The 24,473-nt window shown below is 36.1% G+C and overlaps 3 protein-coding genes across 9 annotated transcripts; all 3 read right to left on the reverse strand.

Annotated features, from left to right (window-relative positions):
• Nucleotides 1-3: 3 nt before the first annotated feature.
• LOC103950400 (ethylene-responsive transcription factor ERF113) lies at nucleotides 4-2,608 on the reverse strand. The gene is made up of 2 exons (XM_009361600.3): nucleotides 2,274-2,608; nucleotides 4-790 (listed from the first exon to the last, which is right to left on the reverse strand). Exons 1-2 carry the CDS (start codon nucleotides 2,416-2,418, stop codon nucleotides 186-188), a joined length of 750 nt encoding a protein of 249 aa, XP_009359875.1. The 5' UTR covers nucleotides 2,419-2,608; the 3' UTR covers nucleotides 4-185.
• Nucleotides 2,609-5,376: 2,768 nt separating this feature from the next.
• On the reverse strand, nucleotides 5,377-8,689 carry LOC125472811. Of its 7 annotated transcripts, none has more exons than XR_007254709.1 (4): nucleotides 7,887-8,687; nucleotides 7,262-7,307; nucleotides 6,862-6,955; nucleotides 5,377-5,666 (listed from the first exon to the last, which is right to left on the reverse strand). XR_007254709.1 is itself a non-coding variant. In XM_048574677.1 (3 exons), the coding sequence occupies exons 1-3, from the start codon at nucleotides 8,137-8,139 to the stop codon at nucleotides 5,609-5,611; spliced, it is 405 nt and encodes a 134-aa protein (XP_048430634.1). In that variant the 5' UTR covers nucleotides 8,140-8,684; the 3' UTR covers nucleotides 5,377-5,608. The 7 variants fall into 7 exon arrangements, 3 of the variants coding, with proteins under 3 accessions (XP_048430634.1, XP_048430633.1, XP_048430635.1); XR_007254708.1 differs by having other exon boundaries at nucleotides 5,377-5,712; XR_007254710.1 differs by having other exon boundaries at nucleotides 5,377-6,955; nucleotides 7,262-7,361; nucleotides 7,887-8,689.
• Nucleotides 8,690-19,948: 11,259 nt separating this feature from the next.
• On the reverse strand, nucleotides 19,949-24,271 carry LOC103950401. The gene is made up of 5 exons (XM_009361603.3): nucleotides 24,061-24,271; nucleotides 22,804-23,317; nucleotides 21,226-21,342; nucleotides 20,700-21,103; nucleotides 19,949-20,327 (listed from the first exon to the last, which is right to left on the reverse strand). The coding sequence occupies exons 2-5, from the start codon at nucleotides 23,299-23,301 to the stop codon at nucleotides 19,949-19,951; spliced, it is 1,398 nt and encodes a 465-aa protein (XP_009359878.2). The 5' UTR covers nucleotides 23,302-23,317; nucleotides 24,061-24,271.
• Between the last annotated feature and the right edge of the window lie 202 nt (nucleotides 24,272-24,473).

Raw genomic sequence — 24,473 nt, forward strand, 5'->3', positions numbered from 1 at the left:
ACGTAAAAAACTTATGCAATACATATATATCAATAAAGAAGAAGAAAAAAAAAAAAAAAAACCTGAAACGATAATACATGCTAACTAGTACAAACAAATGCTCTCCAAATATTCAACTTCCTCTATACTTAAAACCGAACCTCATCAAGATTAAATAATGCATGCAATAGTACTACTACCACTAGCTACTCCCTTGGATTACTCAAATTCCAGTCCTTATTCCCCCCATCTTCCTCATGATCTTGTTGTCTTTGTTGCGATGGTTGTGAATCTTGTGATGCAGTGGAAGATGAAAAATGCGTCGATGATGGCAAAAACTGTGAAGTAAATCTTGGATCTTGATTAAATGGATAGGAAGAATAATTGTAGAAATCAGCATCATTGCCGGAAAGAAGCCGCGCGTACTGATAAAGATCAGGGAAAGTTTCCGGCTGCTGCGACATCATTAATGGAGCAGTAGCCCGCTGAGGATTAACAATATGGCCAGCTGGTGTCATGAGATTTTGTGTTCGTTGAGTCGAGGCAGCACCACTACTACTTGTAGTACTACCAGAACTGCCCATTAGGATGCCGAAATCGGTCTTGCCTTGAACTCGTTCGGGGAAGTTGAGCTTGGCTTTTGTGCCTTTGAACTTGAGAGCTGCGTTATCATATGCAATGGCGGCATCTTCGGCGGTCTCGAAAGTCCCAAGCCAAACTCTGGCTGCTTTCTTTGGGTCACGTATTTCAGCCGCCCATTTTCCCCAAGGTCTTTGTCTCACTCCTCTATAGTGTCGCCTCCTTACGGGCTCTTAATTCACAAACATGGACGTCATGAAACAACAATATACAAAGTTTAATGTATATTATGAGACAAAAACATTAGAAATTAGACTTATATGGATTGATATAGTTTGGTACAAAACGATGTAGTTATAAACATATTTAAGCGCAATATCATCAAAAGAAACATTACGAAAAAAATCTTTAAAATAATAGTAATCTTCATATAAAAGACTAACTCTACATACACAAACTCATACACACACAGAGAGATAAGTATACATATATATTTATGCTACATAGTCCATGCTACTATATCCTAGCTAGTTGATGCAATGACGTCTTTAAGTTGCCATGCACTATCAATGTGGAAGGAATCTAACTAGAAGAGGAGTGTAATTAGCGGCAAGTGTGCCCTATTGTGCTAAAGTATTACGTGTATATATTCGAGAGAGCTTTAGTTCCTTCTTAAAAAGGTCTTACATATGAAAGCAGAACAAAGATAGAGACTGGAATTCAAAGCATTCCCATCCTTTTCAGTAAACACTTTTGAAGTTAGCAAATCTTCCAGAAAACTTATACTTAGGCGGAAATTGCACCAACCCAACATAAGAAATTGAATAGCTATAAAGTTTAAGACGTTATTACCAAGGATCGGATAACGTTGAGGCAAGATAGACTAGAATTAGCTAGAACATAAAAAAAAATAAGATAAGACCAAACATCTCTAATTTGTATTTAGTTTAAACTTTCAATCAGTAAGAGTCTGTTTGTGAAAATTGAGAAAAACATGAAAAGAATGTCCCAGATGGAAACAAGAATTACTTTTAGTTTGTTGGCAATTGGAGAGATAGAAAGAGGGTTCTTCACGGAAAGTAGGTAGGATACAAAATTATTAAAGTTGTCTATGATCATATTAAAAAGTCTTTGGTCAAATTTGATTTAGGCAAGAAACACAATGCTGGGATATTCGTAGCGGATGATAACAAAAATAGGGTTAGGAGAACAAAGAGCAATTAGATAACCTAACAAGCTACTCAATTAGTTTGATTAGTATCTTGTCCAAATAATGGGGATTTAAAGATGGACATGTATAGATGATGGGAACTTTTGAGAATGCAAGTGATGTGAAAACAGATCAAATTCACAACAATATTGTGAAAGCATATGCATACATATAGATAACCCCAGTACCGCTAGTGCAACACATGTCAATATCATCAATTGCAACGATTTTATAGATAACCCCAGTACCGCTAGCGCAGCACATGTCAATATCATCAATTACAACGATTTTATAGATTTGGGTTTAGCTGGGTTGGTTAGAGCAGTGCATTTTCTGTTATACACTCAAGTTCAAATCTCATTTCTTTTAGTTTAGATGAATTTAGTGTAGAATATTTATGGTATATATAAAAAAACTTAAAACAATAAAAAAAAAAAGTAGGTCGAGGGACCAAAAAAAAAAAAATGAAAAAGGAAGGAAGGAAAAATATAGAAATCATATATACCTTGATCTTGAACCGGTTGAGAGCGGTCAGGTTCTTGTTTGACTAGGAGTGATGAGTCTGAGATGGATGTAGGGTTTGGTTGCACGGCAGCATGATCATCGGTGGTTCCAATAACTTGAGTGAGAGCAGAAACCATGGCTGACATGTCAGCTTCCGTCCAGGATGATTCGTAGTTAGAAGGGAAATCATGGAGGTGGGGATGATCCTCCCTTTCTTTCTCCTCTGATGCTTCTGAAGGAAGCGGGCGTTTTCCATGCCTTCGATCCACCTTTAATCCTGGGCTCGAACTACTTCTGATATTTGTGTATCTTAGCTTGCAGCTAGAGGCCTGTGTAAATTTCTTGGCTTGTCTAAGATTTGGACATCAAGATTCAAGAAATAGATCGATCAGATGAGAGAGAGAGAGAGAGAGAGAGAGAGAGTAGACTGTTGTGCGGTAGTAAATATATGCACTAGAAAGGAAAATAGGGTTAGAAAGGAAGGGCTTTATTGGTCAAGAATTCGAGTTTTTCGTCTTGGATGTTTGGTTATATGAGATGAAAATGAAGGTATTATTCAATTTAAAAAGAGAAAGAAAAAAAATCTCTTTTAATTTGTTACTTTTGAGTGTATATAACTTTGATGCTATCTCTCGTTTATAGCGACAACTAGCTGTATTCTTCTCACAAAATTTATATTATTTATTTATTTTTTAAGTATGAAATAACTTTAAATTAGAAACTAATAACAACTCTAAATAGATTTCAATTTTGTGATTTTCTTTTCATATTGCTCATCTCTCTCCTTTAATATTTTGTTATTTTATCTTTAACATAAAACCAAGTAATCTTTGAGCTATTCTTGTATGGTAGCGCACTCCATTGTTCATTGTCCTAAACATAAAAACCTTTAAGCTATTGAAAGAGGAGGATGTGAACATGTGTGAAGTTTTTGCTTTCTTCCAATTAATTATATTTATGGTTTGAAGAGGTATATATGTGACATCCCACATCGTCCAGGGGAGTGATCCTTATATGTATATTCCAATCCCTACCTAGCACGAGACCTTTTGGGAGCTCACTGGCTTCGGGTTACGTAGGAACTCCGAAGTTAAGCGAGAAGCGCGCGAGAGCATTCCCAGGATGAGTGACCCACTGGGAAGTTCTCGTGTGAGTTCCCAGAAACAAAACCGTGAGGGCGTGGTCGGGGCCCAAAGCGGACAACATCGTGCTACGGTGGTGGAGCGAGCCCGGGAAGTGGTCCTGCCCGGGCCGGGATGTGACAATTTGGTATCAGAGCCTAACCCTGGTCGCGTGTGTGCCGACGAGGACGTCGGGCCCCTAAGGGGGGTGGATTGTGACATCCCATATCGCCCAGGGGAGTGATCCTTATATGTATATTCCAATCCCTACCTAGCACGAGGCCTTTTGGGAGCTCACTGGCTTCGGGTTCCGTAGGAACTCCGAAGTTAAGCGAGAAGGGGGCTAGAGCAATCTCATGATGGGTGACCCATCGGAAAGTTCTCGTGTGAGTTCCCAAAAACCAAACCGTGAGGGCGTGGTCGGGGCCCAAAGCGGACAATATCGTGCTACGGTGGTGGAGCGAGCCCGGGAAGTGGTCCCGCCCGGGCCGGGATGTGACAATATAGAAGTATCATTAACATGTTAGTTATGAAAATCACTATGAGTCTTAAACTTTAATTATATATAATATGTAATCGTGGCCGCTAACGGAGCTACGGAAAAGAATCTAGGTGATCAATAAAATGTTTTTTTTTTTTTTGGGGGGGGGGAGGGGAAGAGAGAGAGGAGTAGTACCACTAGATTCGCAGTTAATTACCCTCTCAAAGCCACTTATTACTATAGTTTGATGATATTCTTTTTCACTTTGAAGTAAAAGGTTTTAGGTTTGAATCTCGTGAATGGTGAATTCAATACCAAATTAAGTTATCCATTGTGTGGCTTAGCATAAATCCCCCTCCTCTTAATGTAAAAATATTGATGTTCTCCAGAAAAAAAAAAATTACCCTCTCAAAGCAAAGTCGATTGTCTCCCGTTTCAGAATAAAGGTCAGCAATCAATTACAAGTGATACCAAACTGAGATGGCTGGACAATTTGATCAACCTACGGAATCATTTTGGTGTATTTAATTAAAATTCAAAGTATATGAAGCTGAGGAGGTGGAGTAGATCGTACGATTCCCATCTCAATTTTGTCATTTTCTTTATATGGAATGCTAGTTGCCTCCATATAATGATCTCAATTTGGTTTGAATATTTAGATCTAGTGGAGATTTTCAACGTATTTCAACAAGGACGTGTGTCATATATGGTTGAGTCTTTAACGTTTATTTCTTCTCATTGAATGTATACATATGCAGGAATACTTGATGATCTCCCTATAGCTAGCTATATATACGGAAAATATTTTGTTGCTTCTGAAATAAAGAAGCTGGTTTCCGGGTTACAAGTGTAATATTTCGTATTTTCTGCGAAATTGTAATGTAGTGGCTCATCGCCTTGCCAAATCAAGCTTATATAGTGATGATTCTATAGTTTGGTTTGAGAAACCTCTGATGTTATAAGGGATATACTCTACCAAGATTTGTACTCACTTTCAGTTCTTCATCAATAAAGCTATGGTTTTCTCTTAGAAAAAAAGCCAGAACATTATCGTCTTAGGCCTCAATATTTTGCATCGGGAATCTTTTATATCTCTGATTGTATGTTAGTCGTATAGTGAGGGTGATAAGATGACGAAATAGATCTTCGGACATGAAAGATCTTCCCAGCCCTATATATGCTCTCACATAGGTAGTGTCTACTTAATTTGTAAATTGGACTACCTAATTGTACATTGGACCACTTAATTGTACATTGGACCTTTGATGTGATCATGCATGACGTACATACTTATAAAATTATTTAAATATATATAGTTCTCCTACGTTTGAAAATACTGTAGTGTGATTTGGTTTCTAGATATCGGTCAAGAGTCAAGAACAATCAATTTTTATCACATGACAGAACTTTCAGGTAAATGTTTTGACTCCATCATATCAAACTAATAGTTGATGTTATATATATTTGTGTACGTATATAATTATATATAACTGATAACAAGATTTGATTTGTGATTACAATTTATTTAGATGGGAAAGTGCACCGTGCACCTTCATAGGCAGATGCGACAACCGTACAAGCATACCCACTTGTTCATGTATACACACTATATCTATGTATGGAGACATATATACCCACTTTTCTTTGTTGTCTCTTTTTATTTTAAATTTTATGAAGCTCGATCGACCGCATGTGGGAAAGATTACATGCACATGTAGATTCAACTACGGACAATCAATCCACATGTATTCTCATCTCTTTCATGCTTACATAAGATATCCCTTCGTCCCTCCTGCAGCAGCTTTATCTTCAACTTCTTCGAGAAATAAAAATATGTACTATATAATAGCATTTTGTAAGTGTCGTGACGAAGCAATATTATTTCGTATACATGCATGCATGCAAATTCAATAATTCAACCGTCCACATCACAATCATTTTCCAGCTGATTCCAAGATCCTCCTCCTCCTCCTCAAGCAATCCTTCCATAAATATGAAAGGGACTACAGATTACAGTACTACCACCAGCTCTTGCTAGCAGTAGCCGAGGCATAGTCGGGTTTTGCCTCTGACCTGACCAAGCCCCTTCAGAAGGGGTCCACATTATTTATAAAAAAAAATTGGAGATTAGTTGTGAAATCCACAACACATCAAGCTTCAACGATCCGAGCTATATAGTTTATAAGTCTTGATTCATAAATCATTTTTGTAAAAATTCAATTCAATCCAAAACCATTTACCTAATTAATTGTCATGTTGAAATTTCAATATTTCTTAGAACATAGTGTTTGTCAAATTTTTTAAACTCAATTAGATGCCTCAAATATTTTTGATTTGGCTAATATTTTGCAAAAATGATCTATGAAGTGCAACTTGAAAAATAAATAATTTGGATCGTTAAAGTTCGATTTGGTATAAGTCCCAACACTAATCCTCATTTTGAAAAAAATAAAGATTCTTTCTCTTAAAGATTCTGCTCACCTCAATAATTACTTTTTCTCTCACTGTATTATCAGATCCTTTTCACCTCTTCACGCTCGTGCTCAGCTTCTCCCTAACCTAATACAGATGTATATTCTCCCTCCAAAGTCCAAACAAGTGCCCCCATATAACTTACAGATTGAAATAATAAAGAGAAACTTCCCCTAATAAAATAAATAGAACAATAAGCATGCATGCCAAAATGTTCCTATAGACTTTGGGGTCGGTATCAAATTCTTGTCGAGGCTTCTACGACCCTCGTCTTAAACTGTATTACTGTGTCCTCTTGATAACGACCTCATTTAAGTTTTGTTAAACTTAGTTGTGAGAGCGTAAGTGATATCTGATCGTTGAACAAATTATAATTATTTTATATATATATGAATTAATTATCAAATTTTATCAAACTTATTCAGGTATGCGTGTGCGACTAATTAATGTGATGCAACTCATTATTTTATTGTATGGATGTTGCTTTGCTTGGTCAGGTTGTGGTGGGTACTTACATTCCATTCTTCACCTTCTTACAAGTAGTTCGATTCCATGTAAGACTTTTGTAGATGGAGACATGGGGCCGCAGGCACATGTACGAGTATGCCTCTGCCATGTTATCAAAGGACGCCAACAAAGCTTAAACGTGAGAGCCTTTCCAATAAAATATATAAAAAATAAATATACACATAGTCAAACAAGTGGATTTAGGTCGAAAGTTTTTATATAATATTTAGGGAATTGTTATTAGCATTCTAAAAATCTTAGTTGACACTTCAAACTTTCTATATTTAGAAAAAAAAATACACTTGTAAGAAATTTAGAATAAAATTTTTAAAATATTAATAACAATTCTCAATATTTATCACAACATCAGATCTGTATATGTAGAGTAAAGTTGGTAAGCGTTCTGACCTTTGAAACCGGCCTCGCGTTGGGAGCTGTCGCTGACTTAGTAGTTCTGGTAATAATCCATCCGTTAATACAATATAATATGGCTTAAGTGGTGACTTGCCTAAATAGGACGTGTGTCATCAATTATTCAAATCTTTAATACAAAATGAAGGTCCGTATTAAATAGGAACAGGTTACTAGGTTTAGGCATTGTAAAATTTCAACCACAAAAAATGAATGGGGAGAGAGAGAGAGAGAGAATGCCAACAAAAAAAAAGGAAAAAAGGGAAAGTATAGATGATGACAACTTATGAGAATGCAAGTGCTGTGAAAATAGATCAAAATCACAACAATATTGTGAAAGCAGATGCATACACAGAAAACCTCAATACCCTAGCGCAGCACATGTCAATATCATCAACCATAACGATCCTATAAATCGTGACTTTATTAAATTGATTAGAGCAGTATTTTTTATGTTTAGCATTCAAGTTCAAATCTCACTATCCGTAATTTAAATGATTTTAGCATAGAATTTATAGTATAAAAAAAAAACTTTAAACAATCCCAAAAAATAATAATAATAAATTAGGTCGGGGGACCAAAAATAAAAATATAAAAAAGAAGGAAAAATAGAAATCAATACCTTGATCTTGAACCGGTTGAGAGCGGTCGGGTTCTTGTTTGACTAGGAGTGATGAATCTGAGATGAACGTAGGGTTTGGTTTCACGGTAGCATGATCTTCGGTGGTTCCAATCTTGAGTGAGAGCAGAAACCATGGCTGACATGCCAGCTTCCGTCCAGGAAGATTCGTAGTCAGAAGGGAGATCATGGTGGTGGGGACGACCCTCCCTCTCTTTCTCCTCTGATGCTTCTGAAGGAAGCGAGCGTTTTCCATGCCTCCGATCCACCTTTAATCCTGAGCTCGAACTAATTGTGATATTTATGCATCTTAGCTTGTAGCTAGAGGCCTGTGTAAATTTATCGGTTTGTCTAGCTAAGATTAGGACACCACGATTCAAGACAGATCGATCAGATGAGAGAGCGAGAGAGAAAGAGAGAGAGAGAGAGAGTAGTTTGTTGTGCGGTGGTGAAGATATGCGCTAGAAAGGAAAATAGGGTTAGAAGGAAGGGGTTTATTGGTCAGGACATCGAGTTTATCGTCTTGTGTTTTGGTAACATGAGATGAAAATGAAGGTCTCATAAATTTAAAGAAAAACTAATGAAAAAAGTTTGAAAATTTTGAGTTTTAACGAAAATGATGAAAATGTGTTATAAGCAGAGACGGATCTACAGAGGAACCTGGGAGGTCCCAGGACCCCTCGGCGATTCTAAAATGCTACTAGAAATTTTCCGGAGGACCCCTCGTACTTGAACACGAGGTCTGTACTGCAGGCTGCAGCTTGCAACGAAGACGAAGATAGCGAGGCTGCGGGGGAGAAGAAAGAAAACAAACAGGCCTTTTAAAAAATTGGTCCAAAACGCAGTGTTTTGGCCAATTTGTTTAATTTGTTTATTTTTTATATTTTATATTTTTTTAAGCCTGAGATAAACGGTGCCATTTGTCCATGATTTCATACTCTCTTTTTTAAGGCCTAGCCCCACACGGGCCATCTTTCCCAAGAGTCATTTCCCTATGTTTTGCGCCCCCCTAATCCCCCCATCTTTCTTATATTCACCCAATTCCAAAACCCAAAATTTCCAATCCCACCCAATCCCATATTATAATTACATTACTCTAATATCATACCTCCACTTGTTTCAATTCTCCAAGCCACCACTATTTGGTTCAAAATTCAAGTAAACTTTTTGGTATTCTAATCTAATCTCAATTAAATTATATTAGATATTGGTGGAGATTTTTAGTCTATTATTGATATGATTGTTCATATGTTTTATGTTTGTATACTCATTTTATTATTGAAATTTAGATGGAATTTTTGTTTATTGGTTGATTGGTATATGTTTTGTGTTTTTGGTTAAATGTGTAGTTTAGAAATAAGAAATATGGAAAGATTTTTCAAGCCAAAGCCAATAGCACCATCTACTTGTTCGGATAGTTCAAGCTCAAGACAAAATGAGTGTGACATTGATTTTAATAATCTTGAGAGAGACCCGGGAAAAAGAATTCGAATGAAAGACTATCCTTCTATTATTCAAGATGAGGTCCGAAAAGCATATTTGCAAATGGGACCTTGTAGGCCTACAAAGTATGAGTTCCCATTTTGTGCGTTTTGATAATGATTTTTCTCAATTGCGGGGGATTAATGAGCTTGCTAAGAAAATGGTGGAGAAAGAGTTGCATCAAACATTTGCATATGTATATTTGGTTGTTCAGTTGACTTTGGTTTTACCAGTTGCAACTGCTTCAGTGGAGATGACATTTTCCGCTATGAATATCATTAAGAGTCCACTTCGCAACAAAATAGGAGATCAATGGTTGAATGACAGCTTAGTTGTTTACATTGAGAAAGATGTTTTTTCATGTATTGGTAATGAAGCTATCATGGAACATTTTCAGACTATGAAACCTCGTCGTGGACGCTTTAATTAGGATTTTATAGCTTGTAATGTTGTTTTGCACATGATTTTTGAATGAAATGTATTATATTTAACTTTTCGACGTTATTTTGTCTATAAATTTTTTGACCTTTATTATTGGGACCCTCCGAATTTAAAATTCTAGATCCGTCACTGGTTATAAGTGAATAGTATCAGAATTAACTTTTTAGAGTAAAAATGTGATTTTTCATTAAAATGAACAGTACCGAGAGCTTTTTGTTAAAATTCCCAAAAAATTAAAGAAAGTCTCTTTTTATTGTTATTTTTTAATGTACATAACTTTAATGTTATCACTCGTTAATAACGGTAATTTATAACGACAACTTAGCAATATCTGTATGATAAAGTTTAATTATTTACTTATTTTTAAGTATTAAATAATTTTAAAATTAGAAACTATTAACAACTCTAAATAGTTTTCAATTTTGTGTTTTTCTTCTCATATTGCTCATCTCTCTTTTAAAAAATTTTGTTATTTTATCGTTAACATAAATCAAAATAATCTTTGAGCTATTGTTGTATGGTGTGCACTCCAATGTTCATTGTCCTAAGCATATAATCTTTAAGCTATTGAAGGAGGATGTGAACATGTGTTTTTGGTAAAGCTTTTGCTTTCTTCCAATTGTATTTATGGTTTGAAGAGGTATATGTAACTATCATTGACATGTTAATTATTTTCATCACCATGACTCTTACGAAAAAAATATAGGTGGGAGAGGAGGGTGCCATGGCAACCACATGTAGCTCCGCCCCTGACAGCGGTTCTACCACCAGATTTGCAGTTAATTACCATCTCAAGGCAAAGTAGACAGTCTCCCGTTTCAAATAAAGATCAGAAATCAATTACAAGTGATACCAAATTGAGATGGTTGGACAATTGATCAACCTATGGAATCATTTTGGTGTATTTTGATTAAAAATTAATTATATGAAGCTGCGGAGGTGGAGTAGATCGTACGATTCCCATCTCGATTCTGTCATTTTCTTTTTCGTGTCATTTTCTTTATATGGAGAGCTAGTTTTCTCCATATAATGATCTCAAATTTGGTTTGAACATTTTTGATCTATTAGAGATTTTCAACGTAATATTCAACATGGGGGCGGTGTGTCATATATGGTTGAGTCTTTCACGCTACTTTGATCTTGAATATATTATATAGGAAGGGATATTTTGATGATCTCCTAGCTAGCTATATAACGAGAATTTTTGTTGTCTTAGCTAAATGAACAAAACATCTGTCTTGGGTCTCACTTTGAATCAGCGTCATATTTCTCATGCCGTTATTTTACATATATATTAAAAAGTTTCTCAACAAAGAAAAAAGTAAAAAAAGATTCTTATCTCCTCAATCTTATCGGAGATTCGGATGTGTCTCAAATTATTTATTGTTGTAACACCCCTACCCCCGAAATATTTTATTTTCGAAAAAAAAATAGTGATGATAGGCCCAAGTTAATCTCTGATTTAATTTTACCACCATTAAACTTTATTCTTTAATTGAAATTCCTTAATTATTCATAAAATCTACAACCAAGAAGGGAGAGAAGGGGGAGGAGCACGGGACCCTCGACCCGTTTCTCTACCAACCATACCCGACACTATATTTCTACTCCGGCCACCTTTGACAACGGGGCCAGTGCCAAAATGACCCTCACTTCAAGGCCACTCGACCCATCTTCCAATTTCACATTAAAATTGATGAGAGGATGTTCAATTTTGGGGAGACACCCACGGTGGGTGTGACGGCTTTGGGTGGAAATCAAAATCACATTCTATGATTTCCACCATTATATTAAAATAAAGATCTGCAATTTCCGTTACCATGGAATGAAATCAAAATCTCATTCTATGATTTCCTTCATTTCTGCAATTTACTTAAACCTAGCAAAAATTAAAAACCTTATCTTTCTTTTTTCTTTCTTTCTCTTTTTTCTTTTCATACTTCTTTTTTCAAAGCTTTCTTTCAATTGTTTCTCTTTTAAATCGCTTCAGAGTGCAGAATAAATGACTGACTCGCACATCCAGAGTACCATTCAAATTTCATCAACCAAGGGAGAGAAAATTAAATATATTACAACTTTATTGGCCAACATCTCGTCATCAATTTTGTTCGCAATATCAAATCCAACAATGACACTCATAATTATGGCAACCAAACCAGAACCATAGTCATAATTTCATTCCCATTCGATAAATCATCATGAGTTTAATAAATACTAAAATTTCCAACCACAATTATCATTGGCCAAGAGATTTTAAAATTTCTAGCCATACTTATCATTGTCAAACAAGAATTTCACCACCATTTCATTTATCTCAATCAGTGACTAGTAGGCTGGAAAAATTGTTATATACATGGGCAATACACATCACATATTCTTATTACTTTAATTCATTCTCACAGCCCACACATGGAGCTTTCCTCCCGGAAACACTGAGTCTTTATGCTCATTCAATCACTTTTCCACATTCCATGGGTCATTTCCCCCAAATCCACATCCACAAGCTTCTTTTCCGCCCAAGGGCTTCTTTTCCACCCAAATCAACATCCACTGACTTCTTTTCCGCCCAATCAACATCCACGAGCTACTTTTCTGCCCAAATCAACATTCCTCCCATTCCACTGGCTATCACACCCAAATTTAACATTTCTCTATTGCACAGGTATAATACAACTTTCCCAACTACTTGTCACAATTTCACCATCATCTTAATATTCAAATTTCCGTAGTGCATAACATAATATCAATCCAATTCACTTCATTTCATGATGATTCACAATATATATATATATATATATATTCCACCTAACTACCTCATTATTCAAAGAACTTAGAGAATAAAGAAATATCAATGCAAATAATAATTCCTACTATCGAAATTTCATAATCACCCTGGAAATTGCATCACTAACAGAATGCAAATCATATATGTATCTCACATATATATGTTACATGAGTGCCACTTTATTTACAAAATTTTTAAAATCATGCAACCGCATTTCATGTTATAAATCACACCAACAAGATCTCAAGAATCATACATATTAAAAAGAAAAGAGGGAAAGGAAATAAGGGGGAGGAGCACGGGACCCTCGACCTGTTTCTCTACCGACCATACTCGACACTATATTTCTACTTCGGTCACCTTTGACGACACGACCGGTGCCAAAATGACCCTCACTTCAAGGCCACTCGACCCGTCTTCCAATTTCACATTAAAATCGATGAGAGGATGTTCAATTTTGAGGAGACACCCACGGTGGGTGTGATGGCTTTGGGTGGAAATCCACCAAATTTTGAAACAACACTAGGCAACCACCACCCCTAATACGTTTCCCTCAACCTTAGGAACAAAGCCCAAACATTGGTTGGGTCGGCGGAGCACCGGAGGTGACGAATCAAGAACACCCAAAATCAAGGTTTCCAACGGTTGGTGGCCAATTTGAGGTGCTTTCCGGCTAAATTGGACTTGGCCTCAGGTATGAAACTTACTCCACTCATTGAGATATACAACCCTGTAAAATTTGGTAATTTTTGGAATTAATTGAATTTTCTGGCGAGTCGGGGCGGCTGACCGCCATCCGCCGCGGCGCGTGGCCAGTGGGCCAACATTGCCTTTTTCACGCTAATTTTGATGTTTTGAATCCATATTGAATATGAATTTGGTGTGATTCACTTGTTTGGACCTAGTTAATGGTTGTTGATCACTAAATGTCGAACATAAATGATTTAGGAAGTGGACTGGTGAACTACGAAAGGCTTGATCCCACTCAAAGGTACGTAGGCAATCTAACAAGGTTAGATGCAGCCTTAAATAATTTGTGAATAAATCTTTAGGATGGAAATTGATCCATAAAAGGAAATGATGATAAAATGGAAATAGAATCGTACGTTTGGTAACAAAATTATAATTATGGATCATGGGTGGAACTAAGGCATTCAATTAAAGAATCACAATTAATGGTAGTTAAATAATCAAGTTTTGACCTCTTGTGAGGAATTTGTTTTAAGAAAAGAAATTGGTGATAGATTAAAATATAAAGGTATGTTGTTGATAAGTAATCTTGGTTGTAGATTTTATGAATAATTAAGGAATTTCAATTAAAGAATAGAGTTTAATGGTGGTAAAATTAAATCAGAGATTAACTTGGGCCTATCATCAATATTTTTTTTCCGAAAATAAAATATTTCGGGGGCGGGGTGTTACAATTGTTGCGAAGATAGTAATACTATGTTTGGATAAGGGAAATAAACTTGGAATTTGGGTAAAAGTCAGAATTTATAAATTGACATGCACCAATTCCTTTGTTTGGATTCATAAATATAGAAATTTAGAATTTCCGTGTGGAAAAAAAACTTGAAATTTGAGACCTTCAATTCCCAAGTTAAACTCCATGTAAATAGGTGTCATTTTCCAATTTTTATGATTGAAAGTTTAAAAATAATAAATTTCATATTTAATTCCATTTTTCTTTTAGGTTAACCAAACAAGAAAATTCATGAATTCTAAAAAATAAAATCCTGTTATTTTAAAATTCCTTAGTAATCTTAAATTTCTTCATCCAAACATAATGTAAGTAGATTAAATATGAAAGTTTTTAGCTTGGTTTATTAAAAAAAAAAAAAAATCAGTACATTTTCGTCGCCTGAATATTTTGCATTGGAACATCTTTGTATATCTATAATTGTATGTTAGCCGTGTAATGAGTATTACAAGAAGACGAGATGTATCTTCGGACATAAAAGGTCTGCCCAGCCCCATATATGCTCTCACATGGCTATATGTCTACTTCTGAATTTGTACATATGTTGGACCTTTGCTGTGATCATGCATGACGTACATATATATATAATTATTTTAAAATATAGTTCTTCTTCTATCGTCGAAATTAACACTGTAGGATTGGATTTGATTTCTTATGAGACAGGTCAAAGATTCAAGAACAATCAATTTTTAACACATGGACGTACTCAATTTTCAGGTTAATGTTTTGACTCCATCAAATTAAACTGCAAGTGGATGATATATATATATATATATATATATATATATATCTGTGTGTGTGTGTGTGTGTGTAACTAATAGCAAGATTTGATTTGATTTGTGGTTGCAAATTATTTAGATAGGAAGGTGCTCGGTGCCTTCATAGGCATATAGAGACAACCGGACAAGCATAAACTGTTCATATGTATTATCATGTGTGACCACCTTTTTTTTTTGGCTTCTCTGTTTATTTTAAATTTTATGAAGCTCTCGATCGACAACAGATTGGGAAAGATTACAAGCACATGTAAATTCAAATACGGACAGTCATTCCACATGTATTCTCACATATTTCGCACTTACAAAAGATAGCCCTGCGTCCCTTCAGCAGCTTTATCTTCAACTTCTTCAAGAGATACATACAAATATAAATAAATATATAATGGCATTTTGTGAGTATCGTGGTTCGTGACGGAGCAATATCTCGTATACAAGTATGCATGCAAAATCAATAATTCAACCGTCCACATCACAATCATTTTCCAGATGAGGCCACGATCCTCCTTCTCCTCAACGAATCCTTCATGAAGGGGACTACAGATTATAGTACTAGTACCAGCTCTTGCCAGTAACTATGTCTACTGACATGCATGCATGTATTCACTTTATATATTCCTAATTAAAGTTGGAATTAAGTACCTAAATACAAATTATTAATATCATTGGTCTCAATCTTTTTAAACATTCTAAATAAATACTCAATGAACCATTGACATGTCACATCCGTTAAGCCTCAGTTAATTGTCCGTTAAATGTACATGTAGCAACAATGGATCCCACTTTTTAACTTACTTGGACACTAAAATAATAATAATAAAAATAACTTAAAAAAGACAGGAAGATTAAAAAAAAAAAAAACAAATTCGCAAATAAAATGAAGAACAAAAATGAAGTTTAGGAATATCAAGCCCCCGCCACCTCCAAGCTCAAAATACAACCACTGAAATCCTATCCCAACCTTTATATTCAAAACCCACCAACTAGATAGATTATGGTCAACATTATTATTAGTTGCCGCAAAATCTAAATTTCAAACGAAGATTATATATAAATGGAACCCAATAATCAAAAGGGTATTGAATTGAATAAAAAAAATATACCCAAATTGAAAATTGCATCAGGAGGCCAATTTCCTAACAAAGAAGAGGGTTGAGAATTCAGATAGGGTTTCAAAGAGCTTGTTTATGCTCATGTGATTTCTTCATTCGTCAATTCTCGGCTCATAAAACTTCCAAGTTCTTCTTTGTTGGCGGTGAAGGTGATCGTGGCCATATCATAGCAGTCCATATTGTATCAACTACCTCCATGACCTTCCTCTCAATGTTGGTGACTTGAGTTGTAGGATGGAGTTGATGGTTGTGCGTTGAGCGTTGCACGTTGGTTTGGAGGTGATGGCCTGATGGGAGTGGGAGGGTAACCATTAGTTGGTGGATGCTATGCTTCCATGATCTTCCATTGATTTTGGAGACAAACTAAGCCCTAGTTAATATAACAGAAATTTAATTAGGGCTTAACATATGTGACATTTTTAATCAGTTAGCTACTTGTTTGGAATGTTTAAAAAAATTGAGACCAATGTAAAATGACACTAAAAAATTGAAGCTTTAGATACTTAATCTTTAAATTTATATTAATTATTATATCTCTTTGACAATTGTTATCTTCTCTCATGTGATCAGATCCTTGTCACCTCTTCACGCTTGCAGATGCTCAGCTTCTCCCTAACCTGATGCAGATATTTATTCTCCCTCCAAAGTCCAAACAACTACCCCAGGTAACTTACAGATTGAAAATGCTAAAGAGAAACTTCCCCGACCAAGCTAAACTTAAAAAAACAATGAGCATGCATGCCAAAATGTTCTTGTAGACTTTGAGGTCGGTACCAAAGTCTTGTCGATGTCAGTTTTGCCACGAGTCGAAGTTTCTACCACCCTCTTCTTGCACTGTATTACTATGTCCACTTGATAATCATCTTATTTTAGGTTTTGTTAAACGAGTGTGTGTGATTTCAGATCATTAAATAAATTGTAAATGATTCAAACATGGATTGATTTCAAATCTATTCACGCATGCGTTTGCGACTGATTGTGGCGCAACTCATTATTTTATCGTGTGGATGTTAATTTGCTTTGTCAGGTGGGTGGTGGGTACGTACATTCCATTCTTCACCTTATAAGTAGTTCGATTCCATGTAAGACTTTTGTAGATGTACACATGGGGCCGCAGGCACATGTATGAGTGTGCCTTTGCAATATTATCAAAGGACACCGGCAAAGCTTAAACGTGAAAGCCCTTCCAATGTAATATATATTTATTATATATATATATACATGTAGTCAAAGAAGTTGGTTTACGTCGAAAGTTTATATATATATATATATATATATTAATCACAACATCGTCTGTATTTGTGGAGTAATGTTGGTAAGCGTTCTGACCTTTGAAACCGGCCTCGCGCTGGGAGTGGGAGCTGTCGCTGACTTAGTAGGTTTAGGTAATAATTCATCTATTAATATATAATATAACAGACCCTTTATGCAAAGGGATTCTCATTTTTTGAAAAAAAAGAAGAAGAAGATTATGTGTGGGGTTCATTCCACATCGAATTTCAACGATCCAAATCGTTTATTTTGTTAGTCTCGATTCATAGATCATCATTGCAAAAAATCCAATTCATTATGATTTGCCTATTTAATTATCAAGATCAAATTTCATTATTTCTTATATAACAAAATATTCGTTTATTTCTTTGAATCCAATTAGATGTCTTAAATATTTCCGATTTGGTTAATATTTTGCAAGAATGATCTATGAGGTACAAGTTGAAAAATAAACAGTTCGAATCGTTAAAATTTGATGTGGTGGATATCCCATAACTAATCCCTATTTTTATAAAATAAAATAAAAATCCCTTCTTTAAGGGCTTCTTATAATATAATATAGTTTAAGTGATGACTTGCCTGAAGAGGAAGTGTACCATCAATTATTCAAATCTCTAAAATATAAAATGAAGGTCCGTATTAAAGAGGAACAGGTTACCACAAAAAATGAATGGAGAGAGAGAGAGAGAGAGAGAGAGAGAGAGAGAGAGAGAGTGTGCCAACAAAAAAAACAAAAAAAAAGGAAAAACAAGGAAGTTTGGTGAGGCTGGCAGTGCCAGTTGAACGACGAGGTCGGTCACGGGGACTGCAAATTCTAAAAGGGTTTAGGCCTCCGGGACCAACCTCAACATAAACCAGCATGAGTAAGCGGACCATAAGTGGTGATAGGCTCTCTCCCATCCCTTTCTTATCCCCCAACTATGATGGTTTCGGTGGATCATCATGATTCATGACACTAGAGGCAATATATTATGTAACAAGATTGCATGGGCCTAACTGCATGCGCAATCTAGTAAAATTTACAAAACACGACTGCTCGTTAGGGTAGTGTTCAGTGTCTGTTACAAAGATATGTGTAAGTTTTTGTTTACATGTGCTTATTTCATTAGAATATGACAACACGTGACGGTGTACTTATATCATATAACATACATGGCAGAATCATGTTTCATGAAACAAGTGTCGTACATATAACTCTAAGAATGTGAAGATCTCGTCCAAATAAGAAAGCTATGCAATCATTATAATCTTAGAAGAAGTTAAGCCACTCTACTGTTACTAATTGATTTTATGATTAGAACTTTTACTTCCTTCATGGTACTCGACCTATTGCCGATATTTTTTAAAATTGGAACTTCAACTTGTAGGCCAAGAAGAATACACAACCCCCTAATTGAGTTTTCAGGCATAGTAGCCATTGATAATTAATATTTTGACCCAAATTTAAACAACCCATAATTAGTTATTAAGATCATAAACTATATTGGCCCACCATTCATTATTCATGTTATGCTGTTTCAGTAAATTAATTCATAAAGTTTGTCGAAGAAAAGAAACCCATTTGACCTTAATGTTGGCAAGGTTCCACGCACAACTCAAAGGATTAAAAGATCAAAAATTGCTAAGAAAAAAGGGGTCATCTCAACATGAGTGGCGAATCTAATTCTACACAAGTGATGAAGTTGAAGGCCCGTCTCATAAGAGCATCTTCAAAGGAAATGTCAAAATGTACACATCACCTATAACAGTAAAAAAAAGACTACACTAATATTCTCCAATCGAAGTGTCAAATCCTATGTGGCGATGACATGGATTGGCAGCAAAAAATGTTGTTGTCAAATGTTTTTTTTTATTAATTATTAAATGTATTTTATTAATTTTTAATTAGTAGGAAGGTGAACAGATTACACCAAAGGCCTCGACGAAAATGCGATCAAATGGATCAAACAGGTACCCAAATCCTCAGTGTTCAAAAATTTTCAAAAACCCATTTCACATCTATGAGCATGGGATCAGAAATTGAAGTGCTAGAACAACAACAACAATCCCCACAAGCAATCCGATTGCCTCTTACCGAGAAACTCACATCCAACGCGTACCCAATATCGCCACTGCGCTTGGGCACCAACAACGCCACCTCTGCTGAAGTTCCACACTAGCCTGCTCGCGCCTCACAGCTTGGTTTAATTAGTTTAATAATTTATTTTATAAAATAATAATTTAATTTAACATATCGGTTGAAGAACAAAACTTTAAAAGATGTCAAAGTGCCACGTAAGCTGTCAAAATTTAAATTTTATGTTCAAAATTTAACATATCCTTTGGAGATGGTCTAACCGGTGTACATTTTATCCAAAGTTTGCCGCAATGCAACAGTTTGCATTCTGCATAGAAGCTAGAAATCGTATAAGGCTATAAGCTTATCAAGGGAAGACATGTAATTCCACACCGCCATGGCAGGTGCTAACCAAGGCAGACTCATCAAACTTGTTTGATTGCTTAGATTATGCCTCAGATTTCTAAAAATGATCGACACTTTGAACAGGGTGATGCAGGGCACCAGCTCCTCTTAGATATAAAATGAAAAACAAAACAGACAGTTAACCGGCGGGACTCGGAAGATGATTGTATAAACTATAAAGTTCCGACCAGTAATTGACAATGAAGCAACACAACTGAAAGCATGACTTGGACGAATCTACACATCCAAGTTTCGTTCAGCGGTAATGGGGTGCTCTAGTGTACGAAAAGTGAGTAGAGATTGGAACATCTGCCTCAGCTGAGTAAGAGGTACCATGCAATGGTCTTACAAGAGGATCAGCGTACACCAAGCTCTGATCCTGAAGGGTTGTGACTGGATAGTACCGTTGGTACGTTAACGTCCGTTCATAAGATGGTGCTAAAGAATGCGACTGCAACATAACATGTGAGGCTGCAGCAGTGGGAACCTCTCGACTATAAGATTCAGCCACATAATTGGAACGCGGAGCAATTTCTCTCTCTCTCCGCTTCAGCAACTGTGGCCCGTCATACTCACTTCCATAGGCAACAACTTGATCCCTGGGAACCATCTCCTCTGCAAGTGTCACCCTATGCCTGTGAAAATGCATGAGAATGTTATTTACCATACGAGCATTATGCTCTAATCAATAAAACTAATCTCTCCCACATGTGCTCGGGATGTGTGAGGATTAACTCTCACTGATGAAAATATAAGAGATTGAAAGCACTAAGTCAAGATAATGTAACTGTGGTGGTTTACCCAGTGAGGTAATGAAAATAGGATAATGAGGTAGATTTGAGTCAGTTACTGCGCTGTTTTATTTCAGGGGAAAAAAACATGACCATTAAGGAATCTCCTTTGTACAATGGAATTGATGAGATATATAATGGAGAGGGTTAAATGTAAAAAATACCACATAATAACAGCTGAAATAATTGGGTAAACAATGCAACAAATGAATTTACCTTCTATATGCATCCTGATGGGACATGTATGGTTGTTCAGGCAAGTACGGCTCATGTGTCGCTGCTAAATAATAGGAATCAGCATGACCTGGAAGAGAAGCATGCTGAACATGTCGAGGCTCTAAGCGAGGCCATACATGTCCCACGTGTGTTTCGACCTCATATTGATCATAAAGTGGATATGGGATTGCCTGCCTGGACTGCATATCAAGCGGCGATGCACGTGTACGTTGCATACCATATGAATAGGAGCCCTCTTGATGGGACAGCCTTGCTGTTGGATGAAATCCTTCTTCTGTAATGGGAGATGGAAATGAGCCTGGTTTTGCCACATCTCGGGGAGGGGCAGCAGAAGTAGGTACTGACTCGGTGAGTGGGCGAAACAATGAGATTAAAGCATGCACCTTCATCAAAAGCAAAATCCATAAGAAATTTTCCTTTAAAAGAAAATAATTTTAAGTGATAGGCAACTAGTTTCGAATAACTTTTCAATAAGGAGCTAAAAGATGTAAATGATGTTACTAACCTGTTTGCTATTGAGCTCTTGTTTAAACTTAGAACCTCCCTGATAGTTGTCTCTGATAGCTGCTTTAAAAGCATTTTCAGGAAGAGGTAAACAGTCCTTGAAAATCTTAAATCTGACCTGAATATACGAACAAATTGACAAAAAATGAAAAAAAATATTGTAAATTAAGCAAACTGCAGAAGGTCACATGTTCTGCTATCAGTAAATATACAAAATATTAATTCTGCTATCAGTAAATATACAATATACCATACAAAACACACAGGTGAAACAAATCTTCTTGAAATTTTTTAAGTAGGTCTCACAAAGTTGATGTAACATCTGAAGATTCTAGTAAAAACAAACAAGATGTTTTCAAACAGAAAAACAAGGATAAAAGACTGTCAAGTTCCACATTAATAAAATAGTTTGATGGTATTGTGTTCTAGACTTTGGTCCATCAAGCTGGACCCAACTCTTAAACCCTCTCAGTGGGTTTGTAACCAAGACTGCAACGCTGTTGTTTGGCCATAACGTCCATTAGCCCTTGCTCCCAATAACCCTTACACCTCGACTCTGTTCCACATAAAATCCTATGTCTCATTACTAATATCAGTGCACCATCATTGCAACCACCACAAGCCACAAGCGTCACCAGACACCACCACTGTCATTAATACATTCACTTTTTTTATAACCAGCTGCATCTCCGCTTGAACTATAATCATGTTCAACCTTCCACTCCGCCCTCCACCATCAACTTGTCATGACGCCTTCTCCATATTTAGAACTTTAATTATAACTTTCGGGCTCATTACTTACATTTCCAACAGTCGACAGCACATTAAAGGGAATAAACCAATAACTTTTACCACTCAAAAATGTCACATCTTGTTTCGGTTATCATAACACCACCACCACCAATCATTGCCAATCCTTCAATTGTCTAGCTCAACTAGAATACCTGGCTTAGCTCAAACAAATGAGATCTAGTCTAGAATATTAATCTTTTTAGGGTCGGTAAGGTTTCGCCCCTCAAAATTACAATTCAAGTCTGAGTTTTATGAAATTTGGCCAACTTCCTAGTCCCAATTTTTTGTTTGCCTGTCCATTGGAAGTTCATGAAACAAAATCAAAGGGAGCTCTCTTACATCCCATAATCCCTCTTCCTTTTAAAGGCTGAATGACATCCGCCAAATACAATCATGTATTTATACATACTTGCATGCATATATGGACATATATCTATGTATAGCTGTTTTCTTGCAAGACATTCCGCAATAAAAGAAATGCAGGACAAGGTCATGACTGCTGAACACAGGATGCAACCAATGCATCCAATAATGGCATGGCATCTGTTTGGAAAAGATATATACTTCTAGATAAATACAATCACACATGGACAACTTAGATACACAAAGGGTAAGAGTTTTTCTTTTGACTAGTACTAGCATCGAACAATATTATTATTATTATTATATAAGGACAAGGTCAGCAAAAAATATACGACGTATATTGTGAAATAAATGGTTATGTTTAGGAATCTTTTGTTCTTATTTTCTAGGACTAATATTTCATATTCATATAAAGCATTATTACCTGTGCAGGGAATTTCCCCTTAAACGCAATTGGTTCCAAATCCACTCCTCCATTTGAAGTTGCCTTGTATGTGCCATAAAGAAGCTTCAAGTCAAAATCATACAGAAATAGCTTTGCACCCGGTCTAATTTTTTTCACAACGTCCACCTTTGCTAATGGCAGCCCAAAAACACGATAGCGATAACATTCGGGTTTCGTCTTCCCACTACACATAAATATAAAACCGGAATGAGAGTGCCCACTATCCTTCTCATTCTTTGTTGGCCGAAGCTTTTTTCTACCAGTAGGATTAGCATGGCTAGACGAAGTCGCATGAGCAACATTGGAAGTGGAAGCGCCGCTGTTAGGCACAGGAGCCGACGTAGGTACTGAAGATGCACTTATCTTCATAGATTTCTTCTTTTTCTTCGTCAATTTCTTCTCTATCTTCTTATTCCTATCATTGTAATTTACAGCTACATCTTTTCCCTTTAACGCCTTCCCTCTTTTCTTTGCCATGGACACGCTGTTAAAGCTAAAATAATGCATTATTCTTACAATGTAATTCGACGTTATTCCATATCTAATCACGAAATGATTTCACAAAATGTAGTTGTTTCTAAATACGCTTGTTGACTCTCATATGACAATGCGATTCCTAAACATTGATCATCATATTCAATCTTAAACCCATCGCTGTATCCCTTTAATCCCCTAGTTCCTAACATGTTTATACAGGAAAAATGAAGGGAAATACAACCAATTCAACACAAGTAGCGACGAATATTTTTCAAATTTCGATAATATCCCGGTGGCTTAATACATTACTTCATAGTTCATACATTTCAATTTCAATACATCTTCAATAAATACAACTCAAGAAATCCAATTTTGATAAGAAAGATTGCAACTTGTCCAAAATCTCCCATTGCATCAATTAATTATCACTTCACCTCCTTAATAACTTAATTTTTCCATCACCCACCAATTTTAAATTAGACACAATCTTTTATCTAATTAGCTAAATGGCGATTCCATATCATCTGAAATGCTTGAATTATTCTCCAATGAATATAATTACGATAAAAAAAAGAAAGTGTTATTGGAACTCCAAAAATCTCATTCTACACTCCTCAGGTGTATTTTTCTTTTCTAATATAGAAAGTTTGGAGTGTAGAATGAGATTTTTGGAGTGCTAATAACAATTCCTAAAAAAAAACGAATATATCAATAAAATCAAATCGGAGCGAAAAGATGAGTGATTTGATCGAAGAATACCTGGAAACCGATTCCTCCCAAGATTATTATTACGCTGCTGCTGTCGTTGGTGGAGGTTGAAGACTGTGAAATTGGGGAGGCGACGCCGCGACGGGCTGAATAGGTGGGAATAAGGGGTCCGATGGCGCCTTGAAGTTACCGATGTGGTGGATGAACTACACGCGTATGCCTCAGTCCGGTTGTTGCTGTGGGAGTTTGGATTTGGCGGTACCATTTGGCAGGAAAATATGATAAATACTTGCTTTCTCAAAGGGGCTGCACAGTCCTTGGGTTGGGTGGCGTTTCTAGGCCCACAAAGTTGCCCTGTAATGTTTCGGCTTTGGGCTTCTGCTACTTTGTTACACCCATGCGATTTCGACGCACCAAATGGTTGACTCATCAGGTTTTATTATTTATTTAAAAACTATCATGAG

The sequence above is a fragment of a genome, unplaced genomic scaffold, assembly GCF_019419815.1.
Source record: "Pyrus x bretschneideri cultivar Hongxiangsu unplaced genomic scaffold, Pyrus_bretschneideri_v1 Contig74, whole genome shotgun sequence".
In the NCBI taxonomy this organism is placed as follows: Eukaryota; Viridiplantae; Streptophyta; class Magnoliopsida; order Rosales; family Rosaceae; genus Pyrus; species Pyrus x bretschneideri.